The sequence below is a fragment of the Brachyistius frenatus genome, unplaced genomic scaffold (assembly GCF_029030835.1).
Source record: "Brachyistius frenatus isolate BFR_SWC_R1_liver_20210118 unplaced genomic scaffold, ASM2903083v1 Contig_68, whole genome shotgun sequence".
Classification (NCBI taxonomy): Eukaryota; Metazoa; Chordata; class Actinopteri; family Embiotocidae; genus Brachyistius; species Brachyistius frenatus.
In genome coordinates this window covers 1,897,271-1,917,017 of record NW_027210667.1, presented here as the reverse complement: position 1 = coordinate 1,917,017, position 19,747 = coordinate 1,897,271, and the positions used below count along the sequence as shown (strand labels likewise).

General features: G+C 39.7%; 1 protein-coding gene across 6 annotated transcripts in view; it reads left to right on the top strand.

Annotated features, from left to right (window-relative positions):
• Nucleotides 1–6,314, top strand: part of robo1 (roundabout, axon guidance receptor, homolog 1 (Drosophila)) — a 213,729-nt gene extending 207,415 nt beyond the window's left edge. For all 6 annotated transcript variants that reach the window (XM_069707320.1, XM_069707322.1, XM_069707317.1 and 3 more), the window contains 5 exons: nucleotides 147–649; nucleotides 737–898; nucleotides 3,861–4,136; nucleotides 4,226–4,419; nucleotides 5,246–6,314. In XM_069707320.1, the coding sequence (XP_069563421.1) occupies nucleotides 147–649; nucleotides 737–898; nucleotides 3,861–4,136; nucleotides 4,226–4,419; nucleotides 5,246–5,260 (1,150 nt within the window). In that variant the 3' untranslated portion in view covers nucleotides 5,261–6,314. The remainder of the gene's footprint in view (nucleotides 1–146; nucleotides 650–736; nucleotides 899–3,860; nucleotides 4,137–4,225; nucleotides 4,420–5,245) is intronic.
• Nucleotides 6,315–19,747: the final 13,433 nt, after the last annotated feature.

Genomic DNA, 19,747 nt, shown 5'->3' with positions numbered 1-19,747 from the left:
TTTGTAGTTGACAAGCAAAACCATGCAAAAAGCAGCGTTATTGTCCCATGAGAACTGGCTAATAAGGTTTACTTTTTATGCCTAATGTATTGGAAACAAAACTATTTGATGAGATACTGATTGCATGTGTTTCTCACCTCTTGCAGGCGCCATGCTGTGAGCCCTCCACCCCCTCCGATGCCCCTCTCTCCTTCACACACATACGGCTACATCAGCAGCCCGTTGGCCTTGGATACTGACGGTATGGAGGAGGAGGAGGATATCTTGGAGGAGGAGGAGGAGGACGACGGTGATGAGACGGACGCAGAGGTGGCCAAGATGCACTACCACCACACCCACCCCCACACACACCCTCACCATCCCCAGATGCATCCGCGGCGGTTGCTGCTACGAGGGCTTGAACAGACGCCCGCGTCCAGCATGGGCGACCTGGAGAGCTCGGTGACCGGCTCCATGATCAATGGATGGGGGTCAGCTTCTGAAGAGGATAATGTCTCTTCAGGGAGGTCCAGCGCGGTCAGCTCATCTGACGGATCCTTCTTCACAGATGCCGACTTTGCTCAAGCGGTCGCGGCAGCTGCAGAGTATTCAGGCCTCAGAGTGGCAAAGTACCCCAATTCACAGGGCCAGGAAGTGGGAGGAGCTTCAGGTAAAGTGGACCACATCCACGAGAAATGTTATTGCACAAATTTTGAGGAATGGAATAAGCAAACTGTCTTTCTGTTTCTTTTCTCAGCACGAAAATACCAAATAAACCCGTCAGGCCACCGCCCAGGCAGCCCGGTGTCTTCCGACAGTAATATGAGTATGGCAGCTGTACACAGGAGGCCTCCTAAAAAGCAAAAACAGCATCCTGCAGTTCATCCAGGGAGTCAGCGACGTGACGCCTTCAATGAAGGTACACATGATTATATGGCTCATCCTAATGTGTTTGCTGCCGGGATGGTAATCTCTCTTTTTTTAATGAAATGTGTAATTTGTTCAGGGAGGATGCGACAACAACAAAATAACTGTATTTATACGAATAGTGAAATGTAATGTAGATAATGTACGGTAAAATGTTTTTTTTCTGAAAATAATACACGATCAAAAACTGGAAATACTTAGTTACTCTAGGTTGGCACTCTGTAAAAGGTAACACTCTGACAGAGACACCAATAAGTAGCAGCATTAGCAGGTTAGCTGCATCCAACAAGCACACAGATGGCCAGTTTGTATCGACGGCCCTCCCTCTATTCCCTGTAAAGATGTGGAAGGGGAAAGTGCAGTTTACTGTGACATAGTGTCCGTAGATGGCCGAGGACGTGCGCGCCATATGCCAGAGTTTTAATCATCTCCTCTCGTGTGTTTATGCACATGCGTACTCCTGATCTGCGGCAGTGCTGAACAGATCGGGCGAGTGATGGGCTGGAGGCCAGGGACATGGTGGGAAGGAATGGAGGAGGGCGGAGGTGGGTTGTCTCAGGGGAGCTCAGCCCAGCTTGGCGATGCTGACACTAGGATGTCTCCCCACTCTCGCCACTAATGAAATTGATCCAGATGCTCTGGCTCACGCCTAAGAGACACCTTTCACTCAGCAGGGGCCAAACATAAACCAAACAGAAACTAAATACTGGAACAGCTGTACACAGAAGGAAAAGTTGTAACCTCGTTAAGTAAAAGAGCAATTGACTTTTTATGGCGTCATTTTTAGAACACACAAGCCCAATGATGGAAAGCCCCTTTTCCCTGTTTCCTCTCTGCTTTCATCTTGTGGAAATATCGGGGTTTTTTTTGTTTGTTTTTTTAAATATATCTGTGTGTGTGCACACTCACCCTGGTGTGTACTGTATGTGCTGTCCCAGAGCTGGCTCCCCTTTTAGTGTCAGGTGTCCTTGAGTGTTGGAAGCACTTGACAGGGAGATTTAATATCCAGCTCACTGGGAGCCGGACCAGCTATATCACTGCAGAAAATCCAACCCCACACCACACCACACCCCCCGCCCAAACCTTCGCCTCCTGCCATCATCCTTATATCCTGGCTTCCATCCCCATCCGCTGCCCCTCCCTCTGGAGTGATCTCTCCATCCCACTCCACTCTGCTCTCCTCTCGTGCTCCCCTCCGTCTTTGTTTGAGCATGAGGAGGGTGGGGTGGGTGTGTTTGGCAGGAGGGTGGGAGGGGGGGGGACTGACAGCTCTGCAGTTCTGTCTGTCTATCAGTCCTCCTGCTGATTGCATTTGATCTGAATGGATTGTTTTTCATTTGGAGGTTATTGCCTCCCCTTCCCCCACACACCCTCCTTACCCTGTCTGTGGTCTGGAGCGCTGGTTCTGAGGTGGTAGTTGAGGGAAGGTGATTTAATGACATGTAGAACAAAGAACAGAAAACAAAGAAAACAAAGACACGTAATCAAATATAATGTGCATTCCGATATATATTTATCTCTGGTTTTATGCTTGTGTGCCTTACCAATTACTTCAGACAGAGCCTACCATCCTGGAAGCATCACTATAAATACACATAAATACCAACAGTCAAGGAGGCAGTAAAAAAAGGCAGATAAACAAGTGAATGAGCAAGGGAGGCATCCCCCCGACCCCGACGCACCAGCAGGCTTATTTCCCTACTGCTTACCCCTCTTTGACCTCGTCATTTCACTCCTGTTTGCACAGTGGATGTGGAAACACCCAAGTTATATTCCCCCCATGATTCATATTGTGTTTGACTTTAATGCCTTTGTCTGCCTCCTCTCTGAACTTAACCCTTTCCTGTCTCTCCTGATCTGTCTCAGCCTTGTCTGTCTAATTAACCACCCGGCCCTCTGATTCATCCTCCCTGGCAAGCTCGGAGACACTTTTCAGACCTGAGCTCTGTCCTCGCTGGTGCGTCCTCATAAATCTAACAGGCTCTCTGCTCCTCCCTTGTAGTGAGCTCTGGCTCACAGACTGTGGCATTGATCGGACTCTGACTGAAGCAGAACTCAGGAGGCAAGGCAGATATTAAAAAACTGCAGACGCCTCTCTGCTGTATGATATTGACCATCCCCCTTATGTATTCAGGGGGATTGGATGGAGGTGGAGGATCATCAGAAAAGTGTATTGAAGCTGCATGATTCTGCCAACAAGACACAGCAAAGATATCACCTGCCCTATTAGCCTTTTCTGTGTTAAAAAATAAAAATAAAAAGGAATACAAGCTTTGATTCTTCACAAGTCCAGTTTTGTACAATCTTTAAAGTCTGTAAGGTAAACATTAGGATACACAAAAAATGTGTAAGAGCTGGCACCCACTATGTTTATTAACTTTCTAATCCTGCGGATTATGGGTCTGGCTGCCAACAAAACCATCTTTGACGTTGGAAGCTGATTAGAAGATGAAAAGCCATCGATCGTGAGCTGACCAGGCTTTTCGCTTGCCGTTTTGTTTAGATGGCCGTATGATGTGTGAGAGGCCAGGCGGCCTGGAGGCTAGCCTTATATGAATAATGGCTCAAGGACAAGCAGGGTTGATTCATCGACAGAGGAAGTCGAGGAGGCCGGAGAGCCAGCCGCTGACCGTCACACTCCCCCTTCTCACTCAAATCTCATAACTCTCTGGCCACATTCGCCCTCGCTAATGTCATCCGTTCTGTTTACTCTCTGTTTGAAGGAGTTTGCGTTCAGCACTGCTCTGTGTACAGCTCCGGGTGTACGTACACACACACACACACACACACCACAGCTGTGTTTGTGCATCACCTTGCAGGTGTGAAGCAACTGAGTGACAGTTGATACATACTAAAGTTGAATAGGTTGTTCCTGAGTCTTGTGCAATTACCTAAACACTCATTTTCTGATGTCTGTGGTTAATGTGCTCATTCTTCCTGTGTTTATCCTTCAGATCTCCCTCCTCCACCCATTCCACCTCCAGCAGTGCTTAAATCCCCTACACACCCCTCCAAGACAACCCTGGAGGGCCGGGGAGTCATTTCCCCCAAAGCAGGAGAGAATCGAGACAAGAGAGGAGGAACAAGTGGGTATCGGCACCGGGACGGCTCGGACCCCAGAACCAGCTCATCTGAACGCAAAGACGCTCAGGACAGACAAAGGACTGCTCATGGAGGGAAAGGGAATAAACACGAGAGTAGCACTGCCAACAAGGCTCGCCAACACGCAGGTACTACAACAATTACGTCGTGAAGGAATCCTTCAGTGCCATGGACAGTATTTTGAGTCTAAACTCCTACAATTGTTCTCCGTCTCTAGGTTCAGAGGACATTATGCCCTATTGCCGACCACAGTTCCCCACAGTCAACAACCCCCGAGACCCAAGCTCTTCCAGCTCAATGTCCTCCAGGGGCTCAGGGGGCCGGCGGAGAGGAGAAGGAGGTCGCAGGAACCCTGCAGACTTGGGCCTCAACGCCTCTGGAGCCTTCCAACCAGGAGATGAAGAATTAGAGGTACAAACTGATGTTAATTACACAGGCTGGCCTCAAAACAGACCTTAATGCTGCAGATTTACCCAAATGATCGCTAAATACAAGTTTTTAAGGAATTGTTGGCGAGATACAAGACAGTACTTGGCAGAGGTATTTTACTGAGTAGAAGTAAACTTGTCAGTGGACAGGCAATGTAATAGTTACTTTTGTCCTAACCAACCTCAAATCTATTTTGACATTTGCTGGTACACGTTAGTCGTTTCCAGTCCTCAGGAATAAGCACTGTATGTAATGACCACAGTTTGCTTGCCTACTGGCAGAGCCAGAGACTCAACATCCCATTTTAGAATCTGAAAATCAAATCAATAAAGTGATGAGCTGATCTAAGAAATATCCCAGTGTAAATGTGCCTGGACTAATTGCTGCAATGTCTGTTATTTTAACTCAATGATTCACATAAAGGCAGCTCATTGAAGATAATAAGGTAAAAAATTATGATTAGAAGGACAACAGAAATAAGGCGAAGGAAACATTCCTCAAAGTTGCATAATGTAATCTTTTTCAGATCACAAACTAGATGACTGACTGTCAAATGACAGCAAAGTGTGATTATATTTTCAGATCCAAAGTTTAGCAATGTAACCGAAAGACTATGAAGGAAAAAAAAAAAGAAAACTTGATTTTGTCGTGCCTCCTGCTGGACTGGAATCTAGTGTCTACCCACTTATGTACTTCAGTTTCTTATTACTTAGTGGCCAACATAGATACACACACCGATCTACGTGCAATAAGCTAATAGAAGCTCGGAAGGACTCTAACAAAATGTTGTTGTTGTTTTTTTACCCAGATGGTAGAAAGCTGAAGAACAGAGGAGGAAAAGGAGGAACTGTTCAATTTTTTCCAAGCGTGGAGCACCATTGTTTCTCTTACAATTTTAAATATCTCAGTATTTCACCATCATGTTGGCTGCCATCATACTGTACATCAGTAGTGTTTCTTTACATCTGGAAGACAGACCAATGTTTTTTTTCTAACTTATCATTTTCTATGTCCATTAAAAAAAAAAAAAAAGGAAAGAGTGTCTGAATATAAAAGAATGTTGCATTCGAAACAAAATACGCAGTAGTATATTTATGTTTAATTCCAATGCAATATGGAGTGAAATCCTGCTCCAGACATTGACATGACTCCGCTTGCCTTGACAAGAACTTTTGGCGAGCCCGTACAGTGAGATGTTACTGTTATAAAAAGCTGCAAGCAGAGAGAGGTGGACTGTCTGTAAATATACGTGTATACATGATGTCTCCTTGTTTTACTCATTGTGGTACCTCAAAATTGTCTCCCTTGTTTTATTTTGCGAATTCTAATTTTATTATGCCAGTAAATATAATTATTTTATCATTTCCATCCATGTTGTAAATTGCTATATTATTTAGCTGCCCCAAGAAGGTGCCACTTTGGGATTTTTTTTTTTTTTTTTTTTTTTTTTTTGTAATGCACTGTTATGTTTCGTGTTGTCATCATGTTTGTTATTTGTTTTACTTTGGTTTTAAAAGCACAATCACTAAACTTTATTTTAAACCATTCTATCTATTAACCTTTTTGTCTTACTGGAGGAAAACAGGTATGACAAAAGAGTCTAGTTAATCCTGATGATGTAGGTAAAGGTTGCTGTTTACGAAGGCTGTGCTTGAAAGGAGACTCCTTGCGTTGTAATTGTCTTCCTCTCCAGTTCTGACGCTAACTCAAGTGATGAAAAAAGACAGTTAATGTGAGTCATAGCTGCAATGTAAATATCTTTTCACATTGACCATGAACTCGGCTATTGCACATTAATCGAAATGGTAATGTTGTCTACGAATGCACTTAAATGAATGTCAAATACAGGAAATAAGTCACTTTGGGAATCTGGAGAGGTCGTAATTGGACAAGAAGAGTCTCTTTTCTTGATATGAAAGGGCTGATGGGGCCCTGTTTTAAGAAGAAAGGGTGCTGTTGTTTATTCATAGGACATCTGCAAACATTTGTTTCGTAAAGCAAAAAAGTAAAAAGAACACACAAAAAAATGATGAATAAAAAAGTTCAAACTATGCATGTTTCTTTGATCGTGTGTCAACGTTTTATGAAAGAACAAGCCTATATTCTTCAACAAACAAAACAGTGTGTACTTCTGTCACTCAACACCACTTTTCTATCCTGTCTATGGCCAAGCTCATTCATTCCTTCTGAAAACACAAATCTCTCCATCCATTTCCTGCCACTTACCAAGAGTCTGGCAGCAAGGTAAACAGGGAGTCCACACTCCTCCTGGGGGTTCCTGAAGCATTCCCAGACCTGATGAAATACATCATCTCTCCACAGTGTTCTGGGGCTAACCTCCAAAAAAAACAGACACACCGTATATCAGCTTTTGGCATTGATTGTATTGTATTTTGTTTTACTGGGATTTGTCGGAAATTCTAGAAATACAGGCAACTTAACATCCTTATCTTTAATGATAGCATCATTTTTTGAATCTTAAACATGAAAACAGCTTTGATTGATTTTAGTGATTCCTAAAGATGTATTTTTCATGTACGCAAAACTAACATTGGTGGAGATATGACATTATTCAAAAAGGAATAAATTTATTTTATTGATATTTATTATAGCTATAATTGAAAAGTATCATAATAAACCGCAATGTCATTGTACCTATTGCATTTTAATGGGAAATAATATGAGCCAGCCTCACCCAAAGGGACACCGTGTACTTTAACACTGTCAAGGAGGGTGCTATCAATATCCTTGGCTCCGTCGCTATCCAGCCATTTCTGTTTTGTACTGTAGTTATTCAAATATATTACCTAATGCCAATTCCATTAGTGTTCTCCATTACTCACAATATCAGTATGCCATGTCATCCAGTAAGAGAGTAGAGGGAGGCTAAAACCAACAGTGAAGGGATTATATTCAATTTGACAGGCTTAGATTGCTGCCAATTAAGCGTAAGGAGGCTCCAATGAGGTTACAGAAGAGAGCCAATGCACTACTCATCTTATTTCTCATCGCTCACTTGTTGGCAGGGCAGCTGCTGACATGGCAAAACAAAATGTCCATAAAATCGGCAGATGACATTGTCGCCGCAGTGACTCTAGACGGCGACTTATCCTAATTGGAGACCGAAATACATTTGTTCCAGTTTATTACATCTAACCTGCCGACTGCTTGTTCTCACAGAGGCAGTAACCTGGCCTGTGGGAGTCTTTAATGTCAAACACTGTCTGTCTGGCTTATTCAAACATCAGAGATGAAGAAAGAGAGATAGTTCCTCCTCCTTTATGCTCCCTCCTGAGCCCCAAAGAACTGGAATGGAAGTCCTGTTAATGTGAAGTGCTGCCCACCTCAACAACCTCAAGAGACCCAACACTGAAAGCCATGATAGCCATGAGAGACTCTTCTCATATTGCAACAATTGGTGGATGTTTTTGGACATTTGAAGGATTTGTAATTTATGTTTTTATCATCATTTTTAAATGGGAAATATAATGACTTACCAAAGAAATCTAATCAAAAGTTAAACAACCTTCTTTCCAGCGTTACCCTTATACAAAATAAAATCAGGAGCATATCGGTATAATTCGGTCATGTTTTTATGATGACAGCTGCAGTCTCTGAATACCCACCACCAATTTCTTCTGCTCTCTCTCTCTCAACTTGTGGAGCTCCCTTCCCTCTCCTTCCCCCCAGGTGTTCTCTAATAAGCACCTTTCTAAACAAGAACAAATTTGGAACAGTGGAGACCATCCCCTTATGCCTGCATCCATCATTTTAATGAGTGGAGGTGGGTTCTGGCCCCACAATGAGATGCAGACGATTAAGGATATTTAGTGGATACTCTGGCAGCCAGGGTTATTCACCGCGTAATGGAATGAATATGCACAATGAGGCTGGACTGTCTTTGGTCTGGTCCTTACAGTTTCTCTACCTGTGGGCTTAAGGAAAAGGCTCTGTGGTGTAGTGGTTATAATGAAATTGGGGGGGGTGGGATATAAAACAAAAAAACCAACAGTATATATGCGTATATATAATATTATATTTATGAATGCTGCTGCTTTTTTGTCTTATGTGATAGTAAACTTAATATATTTTGTAACTGTTATAACGTTTTATCGACTGCACAATGATCAATTAATAGAGAAGGTAACTAGCAGATTAGTAAAAGATAAAAAATAATTAAAAATGATATACAATTGCTAAATTGTTGCAGCACTAGCCGGTTATTTCACAACTGTTTCAGTAACGTTTGTTAAAAAGTTGCATTTTTGCCAATAAAACTGCTACGTTTTAAGCCTCTATAATTGAATTGAGTTGCATGAACATTTCTGTTTTATATAGTATATATAATAGTATGTATATATATATATATATATATATATATATAGAGAGAGAGAGAGATAATAATCCATGTGTAATTATGAGGAAAGATCTACTCTTTTACTTAGTAAACGACTTAGTCCACACTGACTGCACTGAAAAAGGCTGAATACATATTTTTCCTAGAAGTTTTTCCAAATTCTGAGGAATGAAAAAATATATATATACCACCCATCAGCTTCACCGTCTTTTAATCTTACTAATAGAGGAAATTAAGTTTGAAGTGAATGAATGAGTAATTTCTCAGAAGGAATTACATTCAAAGACCGAAGACTCACTAATGTGCCAAAGTCAGGATGAGGCCTAATTACTCTGTATGGAAATATGCTAAACATGTATCAATCTGTAAAGCACACTAACCTCTTCACCTCTTTTAACTTCCTCTTTCCTTGTGCCTTCATTGTTTTTTTGCAATCAATAATTTAAACTGCTGTTGCTTTCAACTGTGCCTCAGCAGCCAAAAACTAATTTCTTTTGTGCACATTCAGGCTGTCTCTCATCTCTGATCGCCAAACTGCTTCATTAACCTCCTTCCCATACTAGGAGGTAATTAAGTGAACAGCTGTGCACTGTCTGACAACTCATCTTACTGTCGCAGCCCTCAGCGAGAACGCCAGCGTGGAAGGCGCCATCACAGGTGCACAGTGTTTAGACAGTTTACCAGCACCTCTCCACAGCCATTTACAGTACAGCTGCAGGTCAAACGCCACCTCTCCAGACAATCAATCAAAACTCATTTAGGTTCAACAATCCCCCCCAAACAGCTCATCACAATATCACGTCATTATAAAAAAAAAAAAAAAAAAAAAAAGTTGTTTTTAATCAATGTTAAACACTTAGGCTCATTTCAACTTGTGAAAACTGAGCTGGAAAGAGTTATTGTAAAAGATAGCCGTCAGTGGTGAGACTGCCAGACGTAATGAGAGAGGGAGTGTGGAAGCCTGCCAAATCCAAGTTTTTTTAATACCCGAGAAGTAATCTGGATGATTTGTACATCCATTTGTCACTTAGCCAGTCATTCTATCCATCCTTATTTAGTGCGGATGGGGTCTGCGCAATTAACCCAGAGGAATATAGCCTCCTCGTGCCGTCCCCAGGAATCTTCCCTCCCTCAGCTTTTTCCCTCAGCTCTGTAAGCTGATCTCACCACCTCACGTTTAATATTACCAATGAACCATGGTCTATATCAAACTGCTTATGATCATAATAAATGCTGTTATAAGCCTAGTGATTAGTAAATTAATTCAGATGTTACCAAACTGTGTGTTTGTGCAGGAAGAGGTGTCAGGCAAAAAAAAAGGTTCATGTTTAGAATTTTTTTCTTGATGAATGATTAACTAATTAACCAAATTCAGTACGTTAATTACTGTACATACATGCCACAGATAAGGGAACTCTTTAACAAATAGGGGCTTCAAACTTCATCAAAGCAACAAACACTGCTGCAGAAATGGGTTATGTTAGATTGAATGCCAACTGGCAGCGTTTGTCAGCTGTACGAGATGCCTTTTAATAAGCAGTGTGATATCCCTAAAAAAAAAAAGCAACATGAGACTCCAGAGAGAAGACGAGGCTACGCCAACTAACTGCAGGTGCATCAGTCAGAGAAGAATGCATAATTATACGGTGGGCCAGGAGGAACAGCTCTGTTAACAACGTGTAAGAAATATGTTCCAGACACAGTTTCAGTGAAACAAGCTGGACTTTGCCTGCACACACGCAACTTATTGTCCCCAGACGCCAACAACTCCACATCATTATATTCAATACAACTGTTTTTTATTCTTTATTCCCGCTTCTGTGTCTGTTCTTGGGTCCGCCTTTGTTCGCACGTTAACACAACATACTACACTGTGATCATTTCGGACCACATTGCTATACCAAGACATTTTTATGTAATTGTGTATGACATGACATTTTTGACGACATACAAGACTATGACATTTTTATGCAATTTCCGATGACATACTATAGTGGGAAATTACTTTCACATTTTGGACGATATTTGTGGAAATTGATTTGAAACATAATATTTTATTATCATTATGATCAAACATCAGATTATAATGTCTGATTTGGAGCTAATGCAGTAAATGAAATACCTGACAAAGTACTTCATCACATTGATGCAACAATCCTATGAATCCCATTTTGCCGTTCGGCAGTCCGCCTCCTTGATTTCCAATGACTGAATACATCGAGAGATATTAAAAGAGATCGATACGTCAGACAGTACTGTACAAATCTACGCCCATCACCAACAGAAAATATTATCCAAGTCCTACCTTACTTCAGAGTCCCTTTTTAATAAGTGTTTATGTTATTGTGCGATGGATTCTAAATCAGGCTCCTGCCCAATACAATACTTCTATTAGAAACACGATTGAGCTAAATTAGAAAAGAGAACACTGATTAAAAGCTCTCCTCTCACAACCAGAGACATTGAGTAGGTGTGTGAGTCCTCCACGCCATCATCTCTCCGCGAATTCCAAGAGTCCGATGAAACCGCTCTCGTCTTGGCCGAGGTGTCTGTTAGGCCAATAGTGACACTGTTGAAATAACCCATGAACCCGCGCGACTCCTCCTCAAGGTTAGGAATGCCCAATGCGAACATGTAATCACATCACTCAAAATGCTACATGTTTTCATAACAACGTCACCGAACTAAATAAAACAAAACGGAAAAACTAAACGCCGACAAGACCAATTATAAGGGCCAAATGTAAATGATAATAGACAAAAGGCCCGGCGGTGTTTCATGTTCAGTGAGAGCACATAATGGGAATAAATTGGGGGTGTTTTGTTAGTCAAACGACCTGGGGAGTGCTGGTGATTTGAATGGCGGGGGTTCTTCAGGCGTTGATAGATGGAAGGTGAGGACAGGGATGAGTGGGCTGAGGAGGAGGTACAGAGAGGGGACGATCATGTTGGTGGAGTTTAAAGGGTTTAGGCACCTCTGGGTTCAGCCTATATTTTACTCTCTGTCTCCTTCCATCGTTGACAGGCTGCTGACTGACTCTGTGCTGGAGATGAGACATGGGTTCATCACGCTTTGTGTGGCCTTGGGGCTTCTTTTTTTTTTTTCTTTTCACGAAAGATGGCTGACGTGCTTGTGTTGCCATCTTAAGCTGTTGTTTTACGGCCCGGCCATTTCTCTCTTTCATGACGGCGACAGACACGCCCTTTCACCTCCGTCTATCTTTTTATTAGAAATGTTTGTATTTTAACCAATTAATTTGAGGTAGATGAATGCAATGGTTATCAAAGACAGGGCAGCATCCTGTGACTGGCTTAAGGTTATATGTTATTTGACTGCAGTGTATTTCCAGATCATGTCCAGAGCATTGTTGTATTGATTATTATTGTTCTCCCTCTCAAAAAAGACTAATGAGCCAACAGAATTCCACTAGAAAGGTTAATACAATATTGAAATGTCAGGAGATTAATGACATTGTTCTTTCTTCCTCTGGAGCGGTAGGAAAGGGTGACAAATGTCTTGCCCTTTTCACTCTGTTCCTCCCTATTTGTGATCTCTCTCTCTTTCCCTCTCACTGTCTTTGTCTCCGTGTCTGCTTCTCTTTTATTTTCCGTTCCCCATTTTCCACCTCCCCTTCCCCCCCCCCTCCCCTCCCTTTGTCTCTTCCTCGTTCTCCTCCGATGACCATGGTCTCCAGATGCCAAGGACTTATCTCCACTACTGTGCGCCAGTGCTGTTGCTGTATGCAGTGACGTTGTGCAGGAGATGGGCTGTGCTGTACACTGTGTGCGGTTGTCAGTAGATGAATAGCATTGATCCATCTTCATTAGGCGCCGGTGAGATTTCAACACAAGGAGTTTCCCTTTTGTCGGGAAAAGAGACTCGTGTGCTTTTGCACCAGACCATCAGACTGTGTATTGTCTCTATTCAGCGTAGCTTTAGAAAGTGAAACACCTCCTCCTCTGTGTTGAGGTTCCTTGCGGTGGATGTGGAACTGGTCGTTCTGCACCGGCTCAGCGTTTCTGTGGTGCACATCTTGACTCCACCCATGCTCCTGCCATACCCTGGCATGGGGTCCAAGTTTTAATCAACTCTGCATAATTGGAGTGATTCCCTGTCTTGCTGTATATTTCAATCCATCTGTATAATTACGGTGAATTAAAGTCTTTGTCAGAAGGAATGGGGAGCAAGAAGCCTCACACAGGCCCTTCCCTCATGCCCCCCCCTCTGTGCGGTAGCTCAAACAATTACACACCATCTTGAGAGAAAGAGGAAATTACCTCCTTTGTCATCTCATTTTTCACTGGTGGGGACTAAACATGCACATGAGCATCAACAATAATTAATGCACATGACCACCTGTGTGCTGAGCATCTCCTATATCCATTTTGTTATTACACGTTAACCAATTGGTTACGGGTTTTATATGCCCACTCTTGGTCTTGATGGTATTTTTGGCTTCAAGGCTGGTGGTAAGAGGGGAGTGTGATCTTCCTCTGCTACAGGGGCTTCTGGCCAGCCATGCCTCAGTGCAGTAATTGCATCGATGAGAGGAAAAGCAGTGGCTTGCAGGCAAGCATGGGTCATCATTACTCTGCGTGAAGCTGCCAGCCCAAAGGTAGGTCATTACTGCAGTATGTCAATAGCTGATGCTGTTCTATGATCGAGGCCAAACATTAGACCTCCCAGGGTCATGTGATCACTTCCTCCCTCCAGGATGAAGGTTCGGGCAATTACAGGGTTGCTATTTTATCTTCTGTCTATACAAGGTGATTCTCCAAAACGGCTGAATATGACTTCCGGCATCTGAACAGAAATGGCAATGGAACCACTACAGCTCTCCTCTGTTCACAATTCCTGGCATTGCTCCTTTGATACCATCATTGGCAGCCCAGCTGTAGGTCCGATCCGAGGCCCACGTCTCTCTCATTAGGGCCCGAGGACTGAATGGTGAAAAAGCCTTATTGTTCTTCAAAAATTCTTCTTCCCTATCATTCTCGACATGCTATAGTATGACTTTTTTTGTCGTATTTCAGACGACATGCTATAGTATGACTTTTTTGTCATATTTTAGACGACATGCTATAGTATGACTTTTTTTTCATATTTTAGACGACATGCTATAGTATGACTTTTTTGTCGTATTTCAGACGACATGCTATAGTATGACTTTTTTGTCATATTTTAGACGACATGCTATAGTTTGACTTTTTTGTCATATTTTAGACGACATGCTATAGTATGACTTTTTTGTCGTATTTCAGACGACATGCTATAGTATGACTTTTTTTCATATTTCGGACGACATGCTATAGTATGACTTTTTTTTCATATTTCGGACGACATGCTATAGTATGACTTTTTTTTCATATTTCGGAAAAGACTATGCTATAGTATGACTTTTTGAGAGGCAGCAGCACTCAATATACCATTGACATGCTATAGTTTGACTTTTTTTCATATTTCAGACGACATGCTATAGTATGACTTTTTTGTCATATTTCAACGACATGCTATAGTATGACTTTTTTTCATATTTCGGACGACATGCTATAGTATGACTTTTTTGTCATATTTCATATTATGACTTTTTTTCATATTTCGGACGACATGCTATAGTATGACTTTTTTTCATTTCATTGCTATAGTATGACTTTTTTTTCATATTTCCGACGACATGCTATAGTATGACTTTTTTGTCATATTTCAGACGACATGCTATAGTATGACTTTTTTGTCATATTTTAGGACATGCTATAGTATGACTTTTTTTCATATTTTAGACGACATGCTATAGTATGACTTTTTTTTTCGTATTTCAGACGACATGCTATAGTATGACTTTTTTGTCATATTTTAGACGACATGCTATAGTATGACTTTTTTGTCATATTTCGGACGACATGCTATAGTATGACTTTTTTGTCATATTTCAGACGACATGCTATAGTATGACTTTTTTGTCATATTTCGGACGACATGCTATAGTATGACTTTTTTGTCATATTTCAGACGACATGCTATAGTATGACTTTTTTGTCATATTTCAGACGACATGCTATAGTATGACTTTTTTGTCATATTTCGGACGACATGCTATAGTATGACTTTTTTGTCATATTTCGGACGACATGCTATAGTATGACTTTTTTTCATATTTCGGACGACATGCTATAGTATGACTTTTTGGTCATATTTCAGACGACATGCTATAGTATGACTTTTTTGTCATATTTCAGACGACATGCTATAGTATGACTTTTTTGTCATATTTCAGACGACATGCTATAGTATGACTTTTTTGTCATATTTCAGACGACATGCTATAGTATGACTTTTTTGTCATATTTTAGACGACATGCTATAGTATGACTTTTTTGTCATATTTCAGACGACATGCTATAGTATGACTTTTTTGTCATATTTCAGACGACATGCTATAGTATGACTTTTTTTCATATTTCAGACGACATGCTATAGTATGACTTTTTTTTCATATTTCAGACGACATGCTATAGTATGACTTTTTTTTCATATTTCGGACGACATGCTATAGTATGACTTTTTTTTCATATTTCGGACGACATGCTATAGTATGACTTTTTTTTCATATTTTAGACGACATGCTATAGTATGACTTTCTTTTCATATTTCGGATGACATGCTATAGTTTGACTTTTTTATCATATTTCAGACGACATGCTATAGTATGACTTTTTTGTCGTATTTCGGACGACATGCTATAGTATGACTTTTTTGTCATATTTCGGACGACATGCTATAGTATGACTTTTTTGTCATATTTCGGACGACATGCTATAGTATGACTTTTTTTCATATTTCGGATGACATGCTATAGTATGACTTTTTTTTCATATTTCAGACGACATGCTATAGTATGACTTTTTTGTCATATTTCAGATGACATGCTTTAGTATGACTTTTTTGTCATATTTCGGACGACATGCTATAGTATGACTTTTTTATCATATTTTAGACGACATGCTATAGTATGACTTTTTTTTCATATTTCGGATGACATGCTATAGTATGACTTTTTTTTCATATTTCAGACGACATGCTATAGTATGACTTTTTTTTCATATTTCAGACGACATGCTATAGTATGACTTTTTTGTCGTATTTCGGACGACATGCTATAGTATGACTTTTTTGTCATATTTCGGACGACATGCTATAGTATGACTTTTTTGTCGTATTTCGGACGACATGCTATAGTATGACTTTTTTGTCGTATTTCGGACGACATGCTATAGTATGACTTTTTTGTCGTATTTCGGACGACATGCTATAGTATGACTTTTTTTTCATATTTCGGACGACATGCTATAGTATGACTTTTTTGTCGTATTTCGGACGACATGCTATAGTATGACTTTTTTGTCATATTTCGGACGACATGCTATAGTATGACTTTTTTGTCGTATTTCGGACGACATGCTATAGTATGACTTTTTTGTCATATTTTAGACGACATGCTATAGTTTGACTTTTTTATCATATTTCGGACGACATGCTATAGTATGACTTTTTTGTCGTATTTCGGACGACATGCTATAGTATGACTTTTTTGTCGTATTTCGGACGACATGCTATAGTATGACTTTTTTGTCATATTTCGGACGACATGCTATAGTATGACTTTTTTGTCATATTTCGGACGACATGCTATAGTATGACTTTTTTGTCATATTTCGGACGACATGCTATAGTATGACTTTTTTGTCGTATTTCGGACGACATGCTATAGTATGACTTTTTTGTCGTATTTCGGACGACATGCTATAGTATGACTTTTTTGTCGTATTTCGGACGACATGCTATAGTTTGACTTTTTTGTCGTATTTCGGACGACATGCTATAGTGTGACTTTTTTTTTCATAATTCCGACAAAAAGACTATTTTTTACGTTACTTTATGCTCCTAACATTTAAGTAGGAATCAAACCAACAACCTTCTGACTGAGAGGCAACAGCACTAACCACTACACCATCGTGCCTGTGATACTTGGGCTTTTTTTGTGCTTTTGAGGAAATGTTGTAGTATGACTTTTTTTTTTTTTTTTTCATATTTCAACAACTTGCTATAGTATGACTTTTTTTCCAAATTTCAACAACTTGCTGTAGTATGACTTTTCTTTAATAATTTGAACGACTTGCTATAGTATCACTTTTTTTCACAATTCAGACGACATGCTATATATATTATGACTTTTTTTTCACATTTCAATGACTTTCAACGATGAAAAAAATGACTTTTTTTTCATATTTCCGACAAAATGACAATTTTTTACAAAATGTTATTTTATGGTCCTAAAGTTCACGTAGGAATCAAACCAACCACCTTCTTACTGAGAGGCACCAGCCCTAATCACTACACCATCGTGCCTGTGATACTTTGATGTTTTTTTGTGCTTTTGAGGACAACATGCTATAGTATGGCTTTTTTAATATTTGGAACGACATGCTCTGGCATGACTTTTTTGTCGTATTTCAGACGACATGCTATAGTATGACTTTTTTTGTCATATTTCGGACGACATGCTATAGTATGACTTTTTTGTCATATTTTAGACGACATGCTATAGTATGACTTTTTTGTCGTAATTTAGACGACATGCTATAGTATGACTTTTTTGTCATATTTCGGACGACATGCTATAGTATGACTTTTTTGTCATATTTCAGACGACATGCTATAGTATGACTTTTTTTGTCATATTTCGGACGACATGCTATAGTATGACTTTTTTTATCATATTTCAGACGACATGCTATAGTATGACTTTTTTGTCATATTTCGGACGACATGCTATAGTATGACTTTTTTGTCATATTTCAGACGACATGCTATAGTATGACTTTTTTGTCATATTTCGGACGACATGCTATAGTATGACTTTTTTGTCATATTTCGGACGACATGCTATAGTATGACTTTTTTGTCATATTTCGGACGACATGCTATAGTATGACTTTTTTGTCATATTTCGGACGACATGCTATAGTATGACTTTTTTGTCATATTTCGGACGACATGCTATAGTATGACTTTTTTGTCATATTTCGGACGACATGCTATAGTATGACTTTTTTGTCATATTTCGGACGACATGCTATAGTATGACTTTTTTGTCATATTTCAGACGACATGCTATAGTATGACTTTTTTGTCATATTTCGGACGACATGCTATAGTATGACTTTTTTGTCATATTTTAGACGACATGCTATAGTATGACTTTTTTGTCATCATATTCGGACGACATGCTATAGTATGACTTTTTTGTCATATTTTAGACGACATGCTATAGTATGACTTTTTTGTCATATTTTAGACGACATGCTATAGTATGACTTTTTTGTCATATTTCGGACGACATGCTATAGTATGACTTTTTTGTCATATTTCGGACGACATGCTATAGTATGACTTTTTTGTCATATTTCGGACGACATGCTATAGTATGACTTTTTTGTCATATTTCGGACGACATGCTATAGTATGACTTTTTTGTCATATTTCGGACGACATGCTATAGTATGACTTTTTTGTCATATTTTAGACGACATGCTATAGTATGACTTTTTTGTCATATTTCGGACGACATGCTATAGTATGACTTTTTTGTCATATTTCGGACGACATGCTATAGTATGACTTTTTTGTCGTATTTCGGACGACATGCTATAGTATGACTTTTTTGTCATATTTCGGACGACATGCTATAGTATGACTTTTTTGTCGTATTTCGGACGACATGCTATAGTATGACTTTTTTGTCATATTTCGGACGACATGCTATAGTATGACTTTTTTGTCGTATTTCGGACGACATGCTATAGTATGACTTTTTTGTCATATTTCGGACGACATGCTATAGTATGACTTTTTTGTCATATTTCGGACGACATGCTATAGTATGACTTTTTTGTCGTATTTCGGACGACATGCTATAGTATGACTTTTTTGTCGTATTTCGGACGACATGCTATAGTATGACTTTTTTGTCATATTTCGGACGACATGCTATAGTATGACTTTTTTGTCGTATTTCGGACGACATGCTATAGTATGACTTTTTTGTCGTATTTCGGACGACATGCTATAGTATGACTTTTTTGTCATATTTCGGACGACATGCTATAGTATGACTTTTTTGTCATATTTCGGACGACATGCTATAGTATGACTTTTTTTTCATAATTCCGACAAAAAGACTATTTTTTACGTTACTTTATGCTCCTAACATTTAAGTAGGAATCAAACCAACAACCTTCTGACTGAGAGGCAACAGCACTAACCACTACACCATCGTGCCTGTGATACTTGGGCTTTTTTTGTGCTTTTGAGGAAATGTTGTAGTATGACTTTTTTTTTTTTTTTTCATATTTCAACAACTTGCTATAGTATGACTTTTTTTCCACATTTCAACAACTTGCTGTAGTATGACTTTTCTTTAATAATTTGAACGACTTGCTATAGTATCACTTTTTTTCACAATTCAGACGACATGCTATATATATTATGACTTTTTTTTCACATTTCAATGACTTTCAACGATGAAAAAAATGACTTTTTTTTCATATTTCCGACAAAATGACAATTTTTTACAAAATGTTATTTTATGGTCCTAAAGTTCACGTAGGAATCAAACCAACGACCTTCTTACTGAGAGGCACCAGCCCTAATCACTACACCATCGTGCCTGTGATACTTTGATGTTTTTTTGTGCTTTTGAGGACAACATGCTATAGTATGGCTTTTTTAATATTTGGAACGACATGCTATAGTATGACTTTTTTGTCGTATTTTGGACGACATGCTATAGTATGACTTTTTTGTCATATTTTAGACGACATGCTATAGTATGACTTTTTTGTCATATTTCAGACGACATGCTATAGTATGACTTTTTTGTCATATTTCGGACGA